General features: G+C 44.7%; 2 protein-coding genes across 3 annotated transcripts in view; one reads left to right on the forward strand and one right to left on the reverse strand.

Annotated features, from left to right (window-relative positions):
• The window catches only part of CACNA2D3 (calcium voltage-gated channel auxiliary subunit alpha2delta 3), an 806,837-nt gene that overhangs the window by 122,129 nt on the left and 666,446 nt on the right, over nucleotides 1-18,262 (reverse strand). The gene's annotated exons all lie outside the window — the stretch shown is intronic.
• LRTM1 (leucine rich repeats and transmembrane domains 1) lies at nucleotides 1,527-11,200 on the forward strand. Of its 2 annotated transcripts, XM_045529968.1 has the most exons (3): nucleotides 1,527-1,655; nucleotides 4,258-4,854; nucleotides 10,670-11,200. In XM_045529968.1, exons 1-3 carry the CDS (start codon nucleotides 1,649-1,651, stop codon nucleotides 11,101-11,103), a joined length of 1,038 nt encoding a protein of 345 aa, XP_045385924.1. In that variant the 5' UTR covers nucleotides 1,527-1,648; the 3' UTR covers nucleotides 11,104-11,200. The 2 variants fall into 2 exon arrangements, 1 of the variants encoding a protein (XP_045385924.1); XR_006729811.1 differs by lacking the exons at nucleotides 1,527-1,655; nucleotides 4,258-4,854 and adding an exon at nucleotides 7,592-7,657 and having other exon boundaries at nucleotides 10,670-10,704.

Consider the following 18,262-nt stretch of genomic DNA (forward strand, 5'->3'; position numbering starts at 1 on the left):
ACAGCAGACTTTTAAGCAGGAGCAGGAAGAGTATCCTGGGTTCCATGGGTGGGAAGGGGCTTGGCCAAAGGAGGAAAGGGTCCCCAAAGTACAAAAGACTATTGAAAATCCAATTCTTCAACTTTCATTTGCAAGGAGCCTCTTCCCCCTGTACTGGCAGAGTGGCATGAGAGGCCAGCCTTCATGGCCCTCCCTCAGGACCTCCCTCCTGCTTTCGGGTCAAGGTTGCCCTTCAAATGCTGCAGCACACATGTCCTGGAGGGCATGTTCATGGCTGGTTGTGAACATGTATGAAGACTTGCTGGGCCAAGACATGTCTTGCCATATCTAACCCTGAGTACAGGCTGGTGAAGTAATGGCTACCATTATCCCCACGTTAGAGATGGGGCTCAGGGTGTGCAAGTCACTTGCCCAGAGACAGAGCCACGATGGAGCTGAAATTCAAATCCAGACCCATCTGATTTCAGAGCCCACAGTCAATGGCTGAATTACACTGCAGTTCACACTGGCTCCATAAAAGCAAGGCTTTTACCTTGCACAGAGTCACCGTGGGCATGTGCAGCATTTTGGCATGTCAGAGAAGGGCAGCACCAGGCATCGAAACCCCATCTCAGCAAATGGCAGGGGATTTGCACATTCAAAGAAACGGTTTCAGTCCCTGGTGGGAAAGTTCCCAACAGCTTCAATTAGAGAACAGTCACAGTTCACTGACGCCCGATGCTCATGGGGGCGGCTTTATTGTTTTATATGTGAAAAATGAGGAAAGGGCTAGGACCTCCGCATCAGGGAAAGGATGAAAGATTGAGAAGTATTTCTAAAGTCACGCTCACCGAAAGGTCAGTTGGACGGGCATGGGGGTGGGGTAAGGAGCGAATAAGCAAGCAGGCAGCTGAGAAGTATTTGTGGCCCCAGAAAGAGGCTTGTGATGTCCACTAAAGGAAACCATGGCTATGAATTTCAGGCCATCAAGACCCTGTCAACACAGCTAATCCCCACGGATGTTGGCTGAATAAGCCTCCGATGGCCAAAGAAGTGGACTGTGCGAACCGTGGCAGCCTCCAGCCGGCCAATTTGTCCTCATATTACACACTCTGTGGCCTCTGCTGCAGGACCCCCAGGTTGACGACCCTCACCCAGCATCCCCCAGCCCGATGAGGGTTAACACAGCATGGTTAATAAGTCAACAGAATTCAGGAGCCACGGCCGGATTAAGAAGGCAGTGTTATTTTGGTGCCCTGGACTTCAAGCAGATTAAATAATCAAAAAGGCCGAGCCACCGGGGTCATGTTTGAATGCTACAGCTGTTCACCGGGGTTTGACAAACACTCTTTATGTGGCTCGTCGTCTGGATGGGAAAGGCAGGGGTGAGCTCAGGGAGGCCACTACTTTAAGAAAGAAAAAGGGGGCACAATCCAAAGATCCTCTTATGGAAACCGGCCTGGCCAGATGGAGACAAGGGGAAGGACTGCTTAAATACACGGCCTTTTGAAAGCAACAACTGTTTTCTGCATTGAAGGGAAGCACAAGCAGGATTCAGAAAAAGGGAATGAAAAGCTGGGCTCCAAGTTTGTCATGCCCTCAGTTTGTTGATCGGCTCCTCAATAAAGGAGGGTGACGCGGTCACAAGGACGCCTGTGGAGACCCAGTCATGAAAGGTGAGCTGTGGTCCGTGCCCCTCCGAAGAGTTCTCCTCTGGGAGAGGGATGGGGTCCCGCCCAGAGAGGGGTCTGTGGGAAATCTATTTTCAAGTCATCCTTCTTAAAAGACTGGAGAGATGTGAAAAATGCCTCTGCATGGGAAGATGGATGTTTGTGCCATGTCGTGTGCAGAGGAAGGGGGTGGAGACAGATGTGTGCGGCCATGATGTGGGTATGCAGTTGGCATGTCATGGGCCACTTCATAGCAAACGTGGTGCTTGGAGGTGGAGTTCATATATCATTCCCTTGTGGGGGGGTGTGGAACCAAAGAGAGAACGAACAAATTGGCTACAATCTCAGAAAGACAAGCCTTTCATTAATAGATTAGTGGATTCTGTGGGAAACATGGTTCTCTGGTTTAAGAATCAATTTTCTGCAACTAAATTAATGCTTGAGCCCCACAGCTAAAGGCGAGGGGTGTCGGTTCATTAAGACGTTTTGGCTTTGAAAGGAGTCATTTAGATTATTTGCAAAATTATAGACAGGAAAACAAGGGTTTTGCTCTTTCATATTTTGGAAAGGGGGAAGGGACTGCGATGTTCTGCATCCCTTGAACTAAATTAAACTGAGAAGAATCTCCGTCAGAAGGCTCTCCAAACATCTTCCCGATTGCCCTAAAGCACTGTTAGCATCAGTAGAGAATTCAAGAACAAAGGGGAGCAGGCTCAAATGCATCTGACAGCCACACTGCACACTTCTCTATGGAAGGCCAAAAGCAAGCAAGCAAACAAAAAACCTCTTTCAAGAGCTTTCATTGTGAGTAGATAACTATTTTGAGTTTTGAAAATCATTGTGTGACCTTGTGAATTCATTTACCAATTTAACAAGATGCCTTTGTCAGATGTTTGCCATATTTTGAAATTCAAGTCTCAGGAAAAAAGAAGGGATGGTTATATCGCTACTTTGGAGAATGTACTAGCAGTATCTAAGAAAATGTAAACTCCACATCCTCTCTGAGCACTACAAGGAAATTCCTCTTGATTCCAGAGGCCCTCTCCCATGTTCCTGAGCAGACAAGGAGGTCTGCACAAGGATGCTCTTCGCAGCTCCATTTGTAATGAATAAAACAACTAGAACAGCTCAACTGCCCCTCAGTAAGGAGGTGGATTAAATATTAGATGTAGCCTGGTCTCATCGTGGAATACTCTACAGCTGTTAAAAGGAATGAATTAGCTTGCTATGTCTCCATGTGGATAGATGAGTTTTGAGAGAATATAGCAAATTGCAGAATGAGACATGCTGATGATTGTATTTATGGTACATTATAAAAACTGCTATGCAAAACCGTGTGTGCACGTGTGGGCATGTGTGTGTCTGTGTGTGTGTGTGTGTGTGTGTGAGAGAGAGAGAGAGAGAGAGAGAGAGAGAGAGAGAGAGAGAGAGTATGTGACAGGCAGTGGAGCACAGTGGATAAGAACCGACAGAGCCTGGAGGCAGACAGCCTGGGTTCCAATCACAGCTCTGCTACTTACTATCTGTGTGAACTTGGACAAGTGATTCAGCTTTTCTGTGCCTAGTTTCCTCACCTTTCAGATGGGGATAATAGAATCATATTCATAAGGTTATGAAGATTAATATATATATAAAGCACTTAGAGTGGTACCTGGCTCAAAATGCCTGCTACTAATACATGGTTATTTGCTGTTGTTATCATCACTAACATTATTTCTAAATGTCTGGAGGGCCACATCAGTCATGGTGGGGTCAAGGGAGCTCAGTTGGAAAACATGAGTTGGGCACAAATCAAAGAGTGTTCAACTGCCTAAGTAATGAATTGCTTCTTGAGTTATAAGAAAAAAATGAAGGAATGATGATAACCTGTGAATGACTTGCAGAAGTGTTATAGGAATGTGTGTGTTTATTATACTATGATTAATGTCTTCTGTATTTTAAAAATCTCTTGAATACAAAAGCAGCAGAGACAATCACCATTCATGCAATTACACCTTCAAAGATGGACATCAATTTACAGGAATGTTTTAGACCTGCCTTATCCAATATAGTAACCATCAGCCACATGTGCCTATTTAAATTTTGATTAACTGAAATTAAATACAAACAAAAATGTGGTTTCTTGGTTGTCGTAGTTGCATTTCAAGAGTTCAGTAGCCACATGTGGCTAGTGGCTCCCACACCAGACAGCGGATATAGAACATTTCCATCGTCATGCAAAAGTGCTGCTCCAGAGCATACTTTTAAAAACTGAGAATCTCTGAACTCCCCTATCACTCTTCTACGCGTCTGGCCCCAAATAATTCTGCTGTACTCTACAAAGGGCATGTTTCCCCCAAAAGATTTCTTTCACTTTCCTATTGGATACCCTGTGACTTCCATTTTTTGGTTACTGAGGCACTGAGAAAGTACCCTTCCCAAGGCTTCCAACAATAGTCAGCACAGAGACTGCAACAGTTATTGACACGGGGGATGTACTCAGTCCAGCCTGACACTACTAAAGATGGTGAGCTCAGAACCACATTATCTGTGACCTCAAAGGGGGAAAAATGCTGCTACCACTCCTCACAAACTCTTTCCGACCCCTGTTTCTTTCTGTTTGTCATAGGTGAACTGCTCCTGCTTTCAAGTGTGACTGTCCTACTCCAGGTGGTACTCGGCTGCCCAGACAAGTGCCACTGTCACTCGTCTACGGACTTTGTAGACTGCAGTCGGCAGGGTCTGGCTGAAATCCCTTCCGATTTACCTCCTCAGACTCGAACACTGCACTTACAAGACAACCAGATACACCAGCTTCCTGCTTTTGCATTTAGGTCAGTGCCATGGCTCATGACCTTAAACTTGTCTAACAATTCCCTTTCAAATCTGGCCCCCCAAGCTTTCGATGGACTTCAGCACTTGCAGGTTTTAAATTTAACCCAGAATTCTTTGCTTTCCCTGGAAAGCAGACTTTTCCGTTCCCTCCCCCAGCTGAGGGAGCTTGATTTGTCATCAAACAACATAAGCCACCTTCCCACATCCCTGGGCAAGCCTTGGGAGAACCTAACCATATTTGCAGTTCAACAAAACCAGCTTCAGCAGCTTGACGGAGCACTCCTAGAATCCATGCCCAGTGTGAGGCTTTTATTTCTCAAGGACAATCTCTGGAAATGCAATTGCCACTTGCATGGTCTTAAACTCTGGCTGGAGAAATTTATCTATAAAGGTCAGTAATGCCTGTTTGGAAACCCCCATCTGTGTGTTAGCAGCCCAGGATGAACCTCCTCTGTTCTCTGCATTAGAAGGAATGTTGAGGAGTATGCAAGGGGCAGATTTAAGCTATTTCACATCGATGTCATTTCATGGTATGGCAAAAGAGGCAAGTGAGTCATTAGAAGGTGTTTAAAAATTCAAGGATTTAAATTCATCTACAGATATGATGCATAGAGATAACTTTCCATTTGTTTAATTAATACAACATGAAGTTACTTATCTGGGAATATGCCTTTAAGGAAGAGAAAATTCAATCACCACTCGAATAACAAACTGCTCAACTCCCAAATGGCACCAAATTCTAATTTTCAAGTGTGATCCAATTGGAGGCATGGCTATCTTTTCCTTGGAACATTTTTCTCTCTTTGACAGCTATAAATCTTCCCTAAGATTATCCCTTCTGCTTTAGCAAATACGACTGTTATTGAAATTGGTTGCAATAGGGCCTCTCTCTGAAGTTACCTACAATTTCTTTAACCTGATGTCAAAAGCCAAGCAAGAGGTCCCAGAATATTAAAGAAGGGTTTTGGAAATCACACAGGGGTTAGCAAACCTCAGCCCAAGGGCCAAATCTAGCCTACCTATTGTTTTTGTAAATGGAATTTTATTGGAACACAGCCATGCCCATTCATTACATACTGAGTTGCTGTCTTGCCCGGTAAGGGCAAAGTTATTACATGGCAAAGATTACAATAGTTACTATCTGGACCTTTATAGAAAAGTTTCCAACCCTGTCATCAATGGTCAATGGAGGCCCAGAGAGGTTCAGTGACTTGCCCAAGATCACAAAGTAGAAGCCCAGATGAGAAAAGAGTGCATGGCTTTTGGTCTTGGCCCTACATTCTTTGCTCTATCTCACAGTGCTTCTCTTCTCCTGTCTCTCAGCATCATTCATTCATTCCTACAGTGGGTGCCTTCTACACACCAGGCACTGGGAAGAGCCCAGTAAACAAGAAGGTCCTAACCACCATGGAGGTTCCATTCTGGCAGCAGAAACAGGTTAAATAAGATGATAAATAAAGATGTTCAGACAGCAGTTGGTACTAAGACAATGAGGCAGGGGAAGGAGAGAGGGAGGGATAGAATGGGTCCTATTTTAGGTAGGACAAACAGGGAGGGCCCCTCCAAGGAGGTGACGTGGGTGAGCAGAAGCTAAACAATGAGGGGGAATGAGCCAGGAGAGGATTGGGGGAGAGGGCAGCAAGTGCAAAGGGCCTGGTGAGGGAGGAAGCTTGGCTTAGGGAGGGAGTGAGAGCGTGGACTGAGACAAGGCCACACAGGTGCTCCGGGGCCAGCTCAGGCAGGAGCACGCGGGACAGCCCAGGCTGTCTGGACTTTATTCCAACCGAGATGGAAAGCTCTTGAAGAATTCCCATCAGGGGAACACTATGATCTGATCACACTTTGAAAGGTTACTCTGGTGACTCTTGGGAGAGTTGACCAAAGGCTGCGGAAGAAACAGGCGGAAGGGATTTCAGTCAGCCAGCAAAGAGATGAGGGTGGGGAGGAGAGGTCAACTTTGGGAGATATCTGGAATACCGAACTGATAGAAGTTGCTAACAGGTTGGAGTGGAAAACGAAGAGGGGGGATAATTATGGGAAATTCTATTTGTTTAGTCCTACGTGGTAACCAGACAAACGGTGATGCCTTTAGCTGATCAGGGGCAGACTGGGGAGTGGGGAAAGTGGGTGAGGGGTGGCCAGTCCAGACTTCAGCTTGGGGTGTGTCCAGTCTGGGAGGGCTTTACACATCCTAAGGGAGCAGTTAGCCTGAGGTTATATATTGAAGACTGCAGCTCAGGAAGACATCGGAGCTACAGATGTGAATCAGGGAATCCACAGAGTCTGGATGGCTGCAGGAGGTCTCAGAGGGAAGCAGGTTAGTCTACAACATGGGTTCAAATATATAATATTGGATTAAGAATCCTTCTCAACCATATAATAGCAAATAACATATTACTAACCAGCCAATGTTCAAATTAGCCTAAGACAGGAGCCACAGAATGTGGCAACCTCTTCCTTATATGAGGTTGCCAGTAAAACTCTTACATCTGGAGGTGAAGTGGCTTGAGCTATTGTCTTCTGGATTAAATCACAAGCATAAGCCAGACCATCATAGAAAGACAGTCTTCACCAAAAAAGAACACTTCTTGATAAAATAAAAGAGTAATTCCGGCCGGGCGCGGTGGCTCACGCCTGTAATCCTAGCACTCTGGGAGGCCGAGGCGGGAGGATCGTTTGAGCTCAGGAGGTCGAGACCAGCCTGAGCAAGAGCGAGACCCCGTCTCTACTAAAAATAGAAAGAAATTAGTCAGATAACTAAAAATATATAGAAAAAATTAGCCGGGCACGGTGGCACATGCCTGTAGTCCCAGCTCCTCAGGAGACTGAGGCAGGAGGATTGCTTGAGCCCAGGAGTTTGAGGTTGCTGTGAGCTAGGCTGATGCCATGGCACTGTAGCCCGGGCAACAGAGTGAGACTCTGTCTCAAAAAAAAAAAAAAAAAAGGTAGTTGCTAGGATCAGGACACTAGACACAACGTGAGACGGGATAAAGTTCCCCCTACTCTACCACAAACTTGCTTGTGGTCTTTGGGCAAATTAATACTTTCACTAGCTCACTGTGACAAGATGGAAACTGACAATATCAAGCCAGGGAGTTCTTGGGGCCCAATCTGATCCTCAGATTTGGTGATGCAGTTCAAGGGTCGCTCATGGCAGAGCTGTAGTGCAGATAACAGCTTCTCTTCAGAGGAAGGTAAGATTGATTTGGGGTAACAAGACTTGGATGTTCCAAGATAACCAGAAAAAAAAACAAATAGATGCCAAACATGGGAGACAGTCTGATTATGGAGGCATCAAATACAAGCAAAATAAGGGAAGAGATATTAGTAAGGACCTTCTTAAAAAAAAATGCATAAACAAACGCAAACACTAAAGCTATTAGACAGGGAAGGCTAATTGATATAACAGACAACTCCAGACTTCTGTTACATGTGCAATAAAAGTCTGTTGATCATTCACGTCAGAGTCTAAGGAAAATGTGGGCAGGTCTGCATTCCATGCAGTTATTCAGGGATACAAGCCCCTTCCAGCTTGTAACGCCACCAACTTCACCTTGTGGTCTCCTCACCAAAACGGAACAAAGCGTGTGGAGGATTACACTACGGGCATTGTATCCTGGAAGTGGTATCAATTGGTTGCACTGGCCAGAACTCAGTCCCATGGCCCCATACTGACCACAAAAAGTGGGAAAATTTAGTCTTCCTGTGGGCCTTCACCAAAGATATGCCTTCGTGAATGCATAATATCTCCTCCACAAAAACGTGCCCACAGATTTTATAATTATTATTCCTCTTTTTCTCTCTTCATAAGTAAACAAATCATCTTCATGATAATAACTAACTTTAGTAAACATTTCCTCTGGGCTAGGTATTATGCTAAATGCTTAACATACTTTATCCAAATGAGTCCCTAGAGCAATCCCTCTCCCACTTTCCAGATGAGCAAGCAGAGGCATGGTGGGGCCAAGGAGCTTTCCAGAATTCCACTGCTAAGTGAAGTGCAGACTCAAGCTTTCAATCCAGTTTTTCCCAAGACAGAGGTTAAGAGCTACCAGTGGTCAGACGGAGAACAAGGAGTGCTTGGACCTTCTTGTATTGTCAGTTTACACAAATCTGGAAGGGAGTGGGACCCTCAGGCTACAATCAGCAGATTTGCCTGGGGAGCCACAGCCCAGGACACGGTGGTGGAGAGACGGGAGGTGAGTCCTGGCTGAGGAGGAGCTGTGCAGAGGTCGTGGAGCTCTTGGCAGCCACAGCCCCTGCCTTCCCACCACGTCCCAGGCTCCAGCCTGGTCATTTCCTTGGCTCTGGGTCCCAAGGCTCTAGCTCTGACCCTGATATGGCAAGGAGTTTGGAATCAGAGAAAGACAGTTCTTAAGCCTGGAGTGATTACGTAAACCACCCCAGTTTAGGTAGAAGTCAGGTGATGAAACTGCCTGTCCCACAGCAGGTGGCCTTTCTTCCCCTGGTGGAAGTCTCACTGTTCTTTGGCCAGATTAAACATTGTTACTACTTCTCAAAGCCCCGTGCTTCATTTCTGTCTCTCTGGCCTCTGCAACCAACTCCCTGGTGGAGGCTCTGATGGCCGGGAGCAGAGGAATGAAACAGTTCGTGAGGCGGGGGTCCTTGGTCTCAGCGCAGCTCAGTGGCACCTTGGGCTCGTCTGGAGCAGCTAGCTGCCCCACACCTCGGGCCTCATGAAAATCAGTGGCTCAGAAAAGGGGGAACTTTTTTTTTTTTACCTTTTGCTTTAGAGTTGGGACTCTTGGCTCAAGGGATTGCAGAAGAAGCCAGTAGGGGCCTAAGAGACTCGGGTGGTGGATGACTCAGTTTTAAGCAGTGGCAACAAAAAGGACATAGGTTGAATTTTACTGTTGCCATTGGTCCTGGTGTGTCTGGGCCTCGAGATAATCCTTGCACTGCAGATTGGCCCCATCTACTCACAGGGCCACTTAGGACTTGTCTTATGAGGCTTAGACAGAAGAAATATGAAAACATTCCCCAAACTCCAAAGCGCTATGCAATGGAAGGGGTTAATAATGTCAAAGTAACGACCTCCATGACTGTCCTTCTGGTATCATCATTGCCTAATTCACCTATGGTGTGTACTAAGGATCTCCAATCTGTAATGACTTTGTTACGAGTTGTCCCTGTCATGGCAGCTACCCTGGGGGAGGTCTTCACGGCAGCTCTGGAGAAGTGAGGCAGTTCTGCCCCGTCACAGGGCGTTTTGGCTGACACTGCCACGGGCCACCCTGCCCCCTCCCCAGGCCTCAGGACACTCCAGAGAGGAGGAAGAAGAGAAACAGTCAGTGTAGAGGGAAAACTGAGATGGAGCGGGGAGGGCTGGGTATGTTTTCATGGCAGAAAATTTCGTCAGTTTACTTCCCCAAAGTCAAATAGTAAATCGGTGGTTCAAATAGGCTAGAATGAAATCCGTCAGCCCGATGCTCTTTCTAGAAAAGAATCGCTGACCCCCTAGATCCCTGCCCCCAACAACAGTCATCCACACACCTGAGAAAATCAGTCACCTTACAGGGAATAGAAACCAGGTTTAATAACCCGTTGGAAATTTCAGTGCCCAAAGTGGTAAATGTTTCGCAGCCTAAGGAGACACGTTAATTATACTTAATCCCATGAACTAAACTAACAGCGCTGTCAGGCCCTCAGATACACAAAACACTCTAAGGCCCACTCCACCTCTCCGTTTGGCATCCCTCACTAGTGTTGGTAGACATACAGTCTTTGTAATTAACACATAACATCACAACAATGGACATTTGTTTTATTTTTCCCTTCAACTTCCAAGGGGGCCCTGGCACAAAGGATTTCTTGTATGGTGGGGCTCGTTAGGGGAGCGGGGCAGGAACGCCGCGGGCAAGGGGGCCCTCGCTGGGGGCCGCGGTGTTCCTGCTCCTCGCCTTTTGCATTGTTTCCCCCTCAGCATTTATAGAACGTAAAGGTAACTTGGCTTCTAATGAATTCTTGGTCATCAGTAATTGCCAATTTAGTGTGTGGCATTTTTAGCATTTAGCCAATTTAGAAAATCCTAAAATCATAAAATATGGTTGTTAAATTCTTTGACTCCAGGAAAAAAAAAAAAAGGACTTCATAAATTCCATCTGCCTAAGTTTTTGCAGGCTGAAGATTTTAGAACGGCATCGTGTCAAGGCTCCCTTATCATCTTTTGTTTTTGTTTTTCAAAGGGGGAATCACCGATGGCGTCATCTGTAGGTCACCGGACACCTGGAAGGGAAAGGACCTCCTCAAAATCCCTCATGAGCTGTACCAGCCTTGTCCTCCTCCTGCTCCTGACCCGGGGTCCCCGCAGACTCAGCAGCCCAGCTCTGCCTTCGGGGCGGTCCCGAGGCCCCCTGAGAACCACAGCTCAGGGGAACAAGACCCCCTGGGGTGTGAGTTCAAACCCAGGCCGAGGCCGGTGAACCTCCGTCATGCTATTGGCACGGTCATCATCACTGGGGTGGTGTGTGGGGTCTTGTGTCTCATGATGTTGGCGGCTGCCATCTACGGCTGCACCTATGCAGCTATTACAGCCCAATACCACGGGGGATGCTTGGCTCAAACCAGTGAGCCTGGGAAGACAGAAGGAAAAGAGCTATTCGACAGCTCGCCAGCCTGAAAGCTTTCATCAAATAGAACTGATCACTGTAGGCCAGAAAGTGTCTGAGTAGGGCTGATGTGTTTGCTGTTACTGTCTCATTTTGCTTTTTCCAAAAAGAAAAAAGACATGTCTGTAAAAAAAAAAAAATGCTCCTGGGAATAAATTTATGTTGAGATTTTTAAGATATCGTAGATGAAATAGAGATGATACTTGTGCTCTGGGCCTGAGAAGTTATTGCAGTGATTCTAAGTGGGGGAAGACCATACCCAGAGACAGGGAAGATACCTTCTCTTTCAGGTAGTCTTCCCTGGATTAAGTTGCTTTTACAGAGCAACGGAAATTCAAACGCACATGCCAGTCAGCATTCCTGGGAGCTCTGTGGTCCAATGGAAAACTGCCCAATTTTGAGTGCCTGGGAAGAGACTAGTGATCTTACCCGAGGGGCACTGAATGCCTCTATAATTCAAGTCCATGCTAGATCGGTGATACTTTTAGATGTTGTGTATGTTATATATTTAATGGGAGCATCTGTTGGTTGGGAATTTCGTAGCTTGCCGCAAGAGTCAGATTATATTTAATTTTCTAAATCAGAAAACCATTTGGGGCTTTCTAGGCCACAGAGGAAGAGGAAGGTTCCACGTCTGGATAATGGGACTCAGGCCCAAAGTCTGGGGAAGTTTTCTGATACAAGGGTAAATAACATATAAACAAACACAAAGAGGATGGGGAGCCGGAATTCGGGGCAAATATTACCAAAAGGCCATATCCACCGAGAGATTGGAAACTTCCATTTATAACTCTCACAGCAGGAATGAATTTAGGTTGGGCTGAGAGCGAGATAATGACTTTTGTGTATCTGTATCTACAGACATAGTGCACAGAGTGCATAGACTTGTACAACCACACCCACACATAAACATCCTCGGAGCAATCAGTTTACCCACTAATGAAACACAGCCGTGGCAGGGTGCAAGCCAGCAGCTGCTGACCACCACCCAGATTGTCTACTCAACACTCTGGGATGGGAACAAAGAAGAAGGAAGACCAAAGAGAGCGGGAATTACCAAGAGACTCGAGATAGGTGGCGGCAGCCATCCTGAACATTATTTAGGCCGTGGTTTAAAAAAAATCAGGTGTGGCTGGCTTTACTCCACAGACATGGTCTTGAAGGGTTGCATGCAAAGTGAATTTTTGTAAATTGAATCATCATTTTAATGCAGTAGGGGAGCTGGCTATTTAAAGGAACCTTTCATGGAATCTTTCTGTAATGGAAATAATTGGATCCAGATTTATGCATTTTGTAAATTGGCATTTTCTCATGCTAGGTTTTCTTAAAGTGGAATCTACCTGTTCTCTCTCATATGCCCCAGCTCATACTTAGTCACCTGTTAGTATTAAAATCATTTGACAGAGGAGGAGAGCACAGAGGAGTTATGGACATGTTAAAAACACAGCATGGCAAATACAGAGCAAGCTGTCCATCCAGAGGCCATGACAGACATCGCTAATCAATCCCAGCACTCCTCCCAGCTGAGCAACACAGATGCCTCCTTAAGAGAGCACTGTCAGCAACCAGAACTAATCAATTGGAGTTGGTTCAAAGGATAAAACACATTTGCCATTCAGGGTACTGGCTCTATATTCACTTCTTCAGGCCATGTAAAAATTGGTTTGGATCCTAAATCAGTAGTCCATTCTCTAACTAGAATGTGAATAGAAAGTTCACATGTATACGGGACAGATAAAACCTCAGCCTTGCCCAACAGTGTAAAGAGGCCATAGGGAAATGGACAGATGAACCTATCACACCCTATTGTGCAGGCCTCACACCAATGCACCTCTAATAATCAGAGAGGCAATCTATACCTGCCCACAGTGCTTCATAATTAGTGTGGGCCCCACACACTCACAGGCTAAAGGTGGTCCATCTTTTTGGAGCAGTAATTTTACTAGGTGATTTTTCTGGGGAGTAAAGTTTAAACTTTGATGGTAAGGTTTTTTTCTGACTATTAAACCCAAATACATTAAAGTGTAGACCATAAAGAGACCCCAGGGGAAAGCCTGCTGCTGCATCAGCTCTGTCCCAGGCCTTGGCAGCTCCTCACCTCCTCACTGCTCTGTGCCATGGGCCACTTCATTGGGCAAGGCTGAGCATCCTGTTCTGAGGATGAAGAAACTACCTTCCAGGTAAAAAAAAACCAAAAAACCCTTTCTTTCCATTGCCCTACATTGAGAATTCTTGGCCAGAAAAGCAATATGAGAAACGAAATCTAGATCTTTTTATACCTCATACCAATTTCACCAAAAGTTTCCAGAGCTTGCACTGTGTACCAGGCATGGTGCAAGGTGTCCTTGTGAGCATTCATCATGTAATCCTGACACTTTCTGCGTGGGATGCTTGAACAGGTATTACATTAGCTGGGAACTAGTCAGGCCAAGAACGTGTGCTTCCTCACTGTGGTGATTTATGACTGCAAGTACACTGTGCCCTGCCCAAGGTTTGGTGACCATGTATGTCAACCCTGTCCCCCTGCCCACAGGGATTACATGAGAAAGTTTCCAATACACCACAGAAAACCCTGAACATGACTAGAATCCTCGCCTGTCAACACCCATGTCCTATTAGATTTCTAAGCACAGATGATAACTCAGGCAAATACACTTCCTACTTTATGGGTAGTCTTTAAGGAAAATGATTAAAATGATGCATACGTATATTCAGATTTCTATCTGTTGCCTACAGTCACCACAAACAGCAGTTGGCACTGAAAATAATTACTCACCCTGAAATGTCAACAGCTTCTCAGCACAGAAAAAAAAAAAAATCAAATTGTTTAGATTAACAAATGCAGAGTTATCATTTGTTAATATGAGAAATGAAATGTTTTAACTGTAAAAAAGCATTGCAGATGAAAGACCCAATTTGCAGGGTATTCTGCGAGAACCGCAAATTATCTTTCACAACCACTGTAGCTCATGAGGGGTAATTTGCAAACGCCTCATAGATTATTTTCAGCTGTTTATTGCTGCTGTCATATTCATAGATTCCCTCATAAAAATGTCTTCTGTCACAGAGCCTTGCTGAGGGTACACTGTGAACACAAATCACGCTGGGTGCTGATTGTTTCTGAGAAAACCATCTAAAATAGAGTTAGTTCTTTCATCATATTTAGTGGAACGGTATGACTACGGACTGGTGATTTTTGCTTTGCCAGAGATCACAAATTCACAAACAGATACCGTAGCCGCCTGCAGTGCGGCATGTACGCCATGTACGGAGGGAGAATGAAGAATGTACCCTGCCACAGGGATTTTGTTGAAAGAAGATCTAGCATCAAATCTATATCTGAAAAGCTTCTACAATTAAGGGAAATATGCCTGACTCTGTAGGGAAGAATCTTATAAAATGCCAATGGATAACTGAGTGCTTTATTTTTCCATTTTTTCTTTACAAAAATAGAGGCTAAATAGTGATTCACATGTAGATTTTTTCCTAAAGGTTCATGAAAATCAAATCTCATTGCTCGAGTTAACCAAGTACCCCTGAAACAAGACATATTTGTCTTAGATCCTAAATATCAAAGGAAGTAGCTAAATCAACTTCTTAATTAATCTATCTGCAGCACACATTCATATAATTAAACAATAACTGTTAGAAACCTATAACTTTCTATTACAGGTCAGGGTATTACTGTTTCCAGTCTGGTAAAACCCATCAGTGTATCCATCGCTAAATGCTATTGATGGAAAACCTACCAACAATGACATTCCAACCTTACATGGCATCACTGGGCTATGGTTTATATGCACAACTTCAGGAAACCATCCTGTTTGCCCTTTTAATGAAAATGTTTGCGTTTTTTTAAATTTAAAAATTGCAATGTGGTCTCAAAGAAACCTCTGCCCCATTCAGAGAAGCAGCTTTATAATATACCACTCCTCTTTTTTCCATTTTTATTTATTTATTTTTATTGATACATAATCTCTTTTACATTCTTGATTGGGCTATGCATGCCTGCTTTTTACTCCAATGATACTGAATATTCATTTGGATGGACAGGATGTCACCCAGCTACAAAAGCCCATCAACAAAAGCCAGAAAAGGAATCAGAGGGCTGGGGAGCCCGGAAGGGGCTTGGAGAACATTTAGTCTGTCTGAGCCTGGCAAATTTCAGAACAGCTGCCATCAGCCTCTCTATTCACTGCAGACATTGCTAATAGATCATGGCAAACTTATCTGCTCAGTCCAGACAAGGCCTCAGAATTTTTTAAGAATCTGTTTTCCCACTACTGATCAACTGGAGTTGACATAAGAGATTAAACCCATTTGCTACTCTGATATAGTTCTGTGTCCTTATTTTACAGATAGGAAATGGAAGCATGGAAAAGGAAGGAAACTTTCCAAAAGTCATGCACATAATTAATTTCAGGCTTGATAAATGTCGTTGTAAGAGCATCGGGTTAGCGTTCATAACACAATCTGACCTTCCCCATTCTTCATTCATTCTGCAGTGAGCCACAATATCAAGACTAGGACATTATTATACTAATTATTTGGATAACGACAATTATAGCACCACCATCAGTATATATAGAGCACCCAATTTTGTGCCATGTATTTTCCAAGCGTAATATTAATTTTCTCTAATTCTCATAATGACCAAAAACCATGTGAGTATTGTACTATCACATTATAGATGAGAGACACAATCAGACAGCTTGGGTCATGTGCTCAAGGTCACATCACTCGCAAATGGCAGAGTAGGAATCTGCATGCAAGTCTTCCCAAGGCCAAAACCTGGGCACTTTTCAGGATGTGACAGGTTCATAGAACTCAGAATTGGAATCCTTTCCTGCCACTGCCAGCTCTTGCCTTGAAACATGGCAGGCAAAAGGAACCCAACCACCAACCAATGTGTCACTGCCAGACCTCTGGTTCCACCAAAACCAGGGGGACAGCTGAAGCAGCCAAGGCAAAATGGTAAAACAAGGTTCCTTTCATCACCTATGACTGTGGTGGCCTGGACAAGACATTCTTAGAATGGGAGGTGAACAAACTCAGGCACACTTTCTTGCAATTATTTGAGAAAATGATAAAATTAAACTCCATATTAAGATGCTAACTATTAAGTTGTATTTCCTCTTGAAATACTCATTAATACGCAGAAGAGGAAAAGAGTTATGAGGACCCTAGAAATTGGAAATACTGCTCCATGCTGTCCAAGTCTCCAGGAGGAATATCTACTATCCAAGGCAGAGATGTGCCTTGACTCAGATGGGTAGGTTATAAAGGAAGAAAGTAGTAGTCTACCCGCCCCCCATCCTCATGCTGGAATTCCTTCCCCTGAGACACTGGGTTTAAAAAATCAGAAAGAAACCACACTTTCCTATCACTGTCTTCTCTTGTTAGAGATGAAGACTCAGCAATGCAGCATTTGATAGGATGAAAAAAGGAAGGGAAGGCAATGAGTACAATCTAGGGGCTATAGTTTATCTACTGTTTCTTGCAGGGAATGAAAACAGCAGACTAGTTTTTTGTTTTTTCATCCAGGTTAAGTCATCAGACCACCAGGGAGCAGGAGGTGGCATCTTCTTACCGACCCTGCAACACCACCCACACTAAATGGAAGACGTCCAGGCACTGAACATTTGTCTAGGGCCTTTGTGTACCAACTAGCATGCCATCTTAGTCTCTCCAAGGAGTACCCTAAAGTCAACAGCAAGGGATACCTGAGTTGTGTATGAAGAACAATGTAGAGGCTGTGACTGAGCAGGCAAAGGGGAAAGTAGGAGCTGAGGGTAACTAGGGGTCAAATCATGTTGGACCCTATGAGTGGTGGCAGGCAGCTCTTAAGATGACGTTCAGTGATTCCTGCCTGCTGGTACTTTTGCCTTCTCCTTGGTGGTGGGCTGGACCCAGCGACTTGCTCCTGACAAAACATGCCAAAATGGATAGGACATCCCTTCCAAGGCTAAGTTGCAAGAAAACTCTAGCTTCTATCTCACTCACTCTCTCTTGCTCATTCTGATGGGAGTCAAGTAGCTCACGGTGAGCCACCCTGGGCAGAAGCCTTCATGGCCAGGAAATAAGAGAGGTCATTGACCAACAATCAGAGAGGAACTGAGGCCCTTAGCCCAATAGACCACAAGGAACTAAGTGAATCCCACTAGTGATCTCATGAATGAAGGTGGAAGCATTTCCTCTGTTGGTTGAGGCCTCACATGAGCCCACAGCCCTCAACAGCACTTTCACAGCAGTCTCATGGGAGGTCCTGGGTCAACACCTTGATGTTAGCCTTTGTGAGAGGCCCTGAGCCCTGAGCTAAGCTGCAGGTGGATTCCTGACTCACATATAGTGGATGTTTGTAGTTGTAAGCCACTAAGTTTTGGCATAATTTGTCACACAGCAACAGATAACGAATACGTGGGCCATTGTGAGAAGTTTGGCTTTTAACTCTGAGTAAATTGGGAGGAGAACCAGTTAGAAGGCCACTATGACAATCCAGGACAGAGACGAAGGTGGCCTGGCCCAGTGGGGTAGCAGTGGGAGCAATAGGAAGTAAGTGGTCAGACTTTGTACAAGAATCAAAGAAAGAACCAAGTAGATTTATAGACAGATTAGTTGTGAGTAGAAATCAAAAGAGAAGAGTCAAGAATGACTTCAAGGTCCTGATTCAAAACCAGGTGCAGGCTAGGCATGGTGGCTCACACCCATAATCCCTAGCACACTGGGAGGCTGAGGCGGAAGGAAGGATTGCTAGAGCTCAGAAGTTCAAGGTTGCAGTGAGCTATGATTATGCCACTGCACTCCAGCCTGGGGGACAGAGCGAGACTATGTCTGAAACAAAAAGAAAAAAAATAAAAAACTGGATACAGTGGCATGTGCCTATAGTCCCCGCTACTTGGGAGACTGAGGCAGGAGAGTTATTTGAGTCCAAGAGTTCGAGACCAGCATGGGCAGAAAAGTGAGATTCCATCCCTTAGAGAAAAAAAAAAATCCTGATTCAAAGAAACTAGAAAAAAATAAAAATAAAAATGCCATTTCTTTGAGACAACTAGGAATTTAAATACTGACTAGGTTATAGGTTTAGGAATTATTTTTAGGTACAGTAATGGTATTATTATATTAAAATACAAAGAAATCCTTATCTTTTAAAGATGCATACTGAAATAATTA

The sequence above is a fragment of the Lemur catta genome, chromosome 18 (genome assembly GCF_020740605.2).
Source record: "Lemur catta isolate mLemCat1 chromosome 18, mLemCat1.pri, whole genome shotgun sequence".
NCBI lineage: Eukaryota > Metazoa > Chordata > Mammalia > Primates > Lemuridae > Lemur > Lemur catta.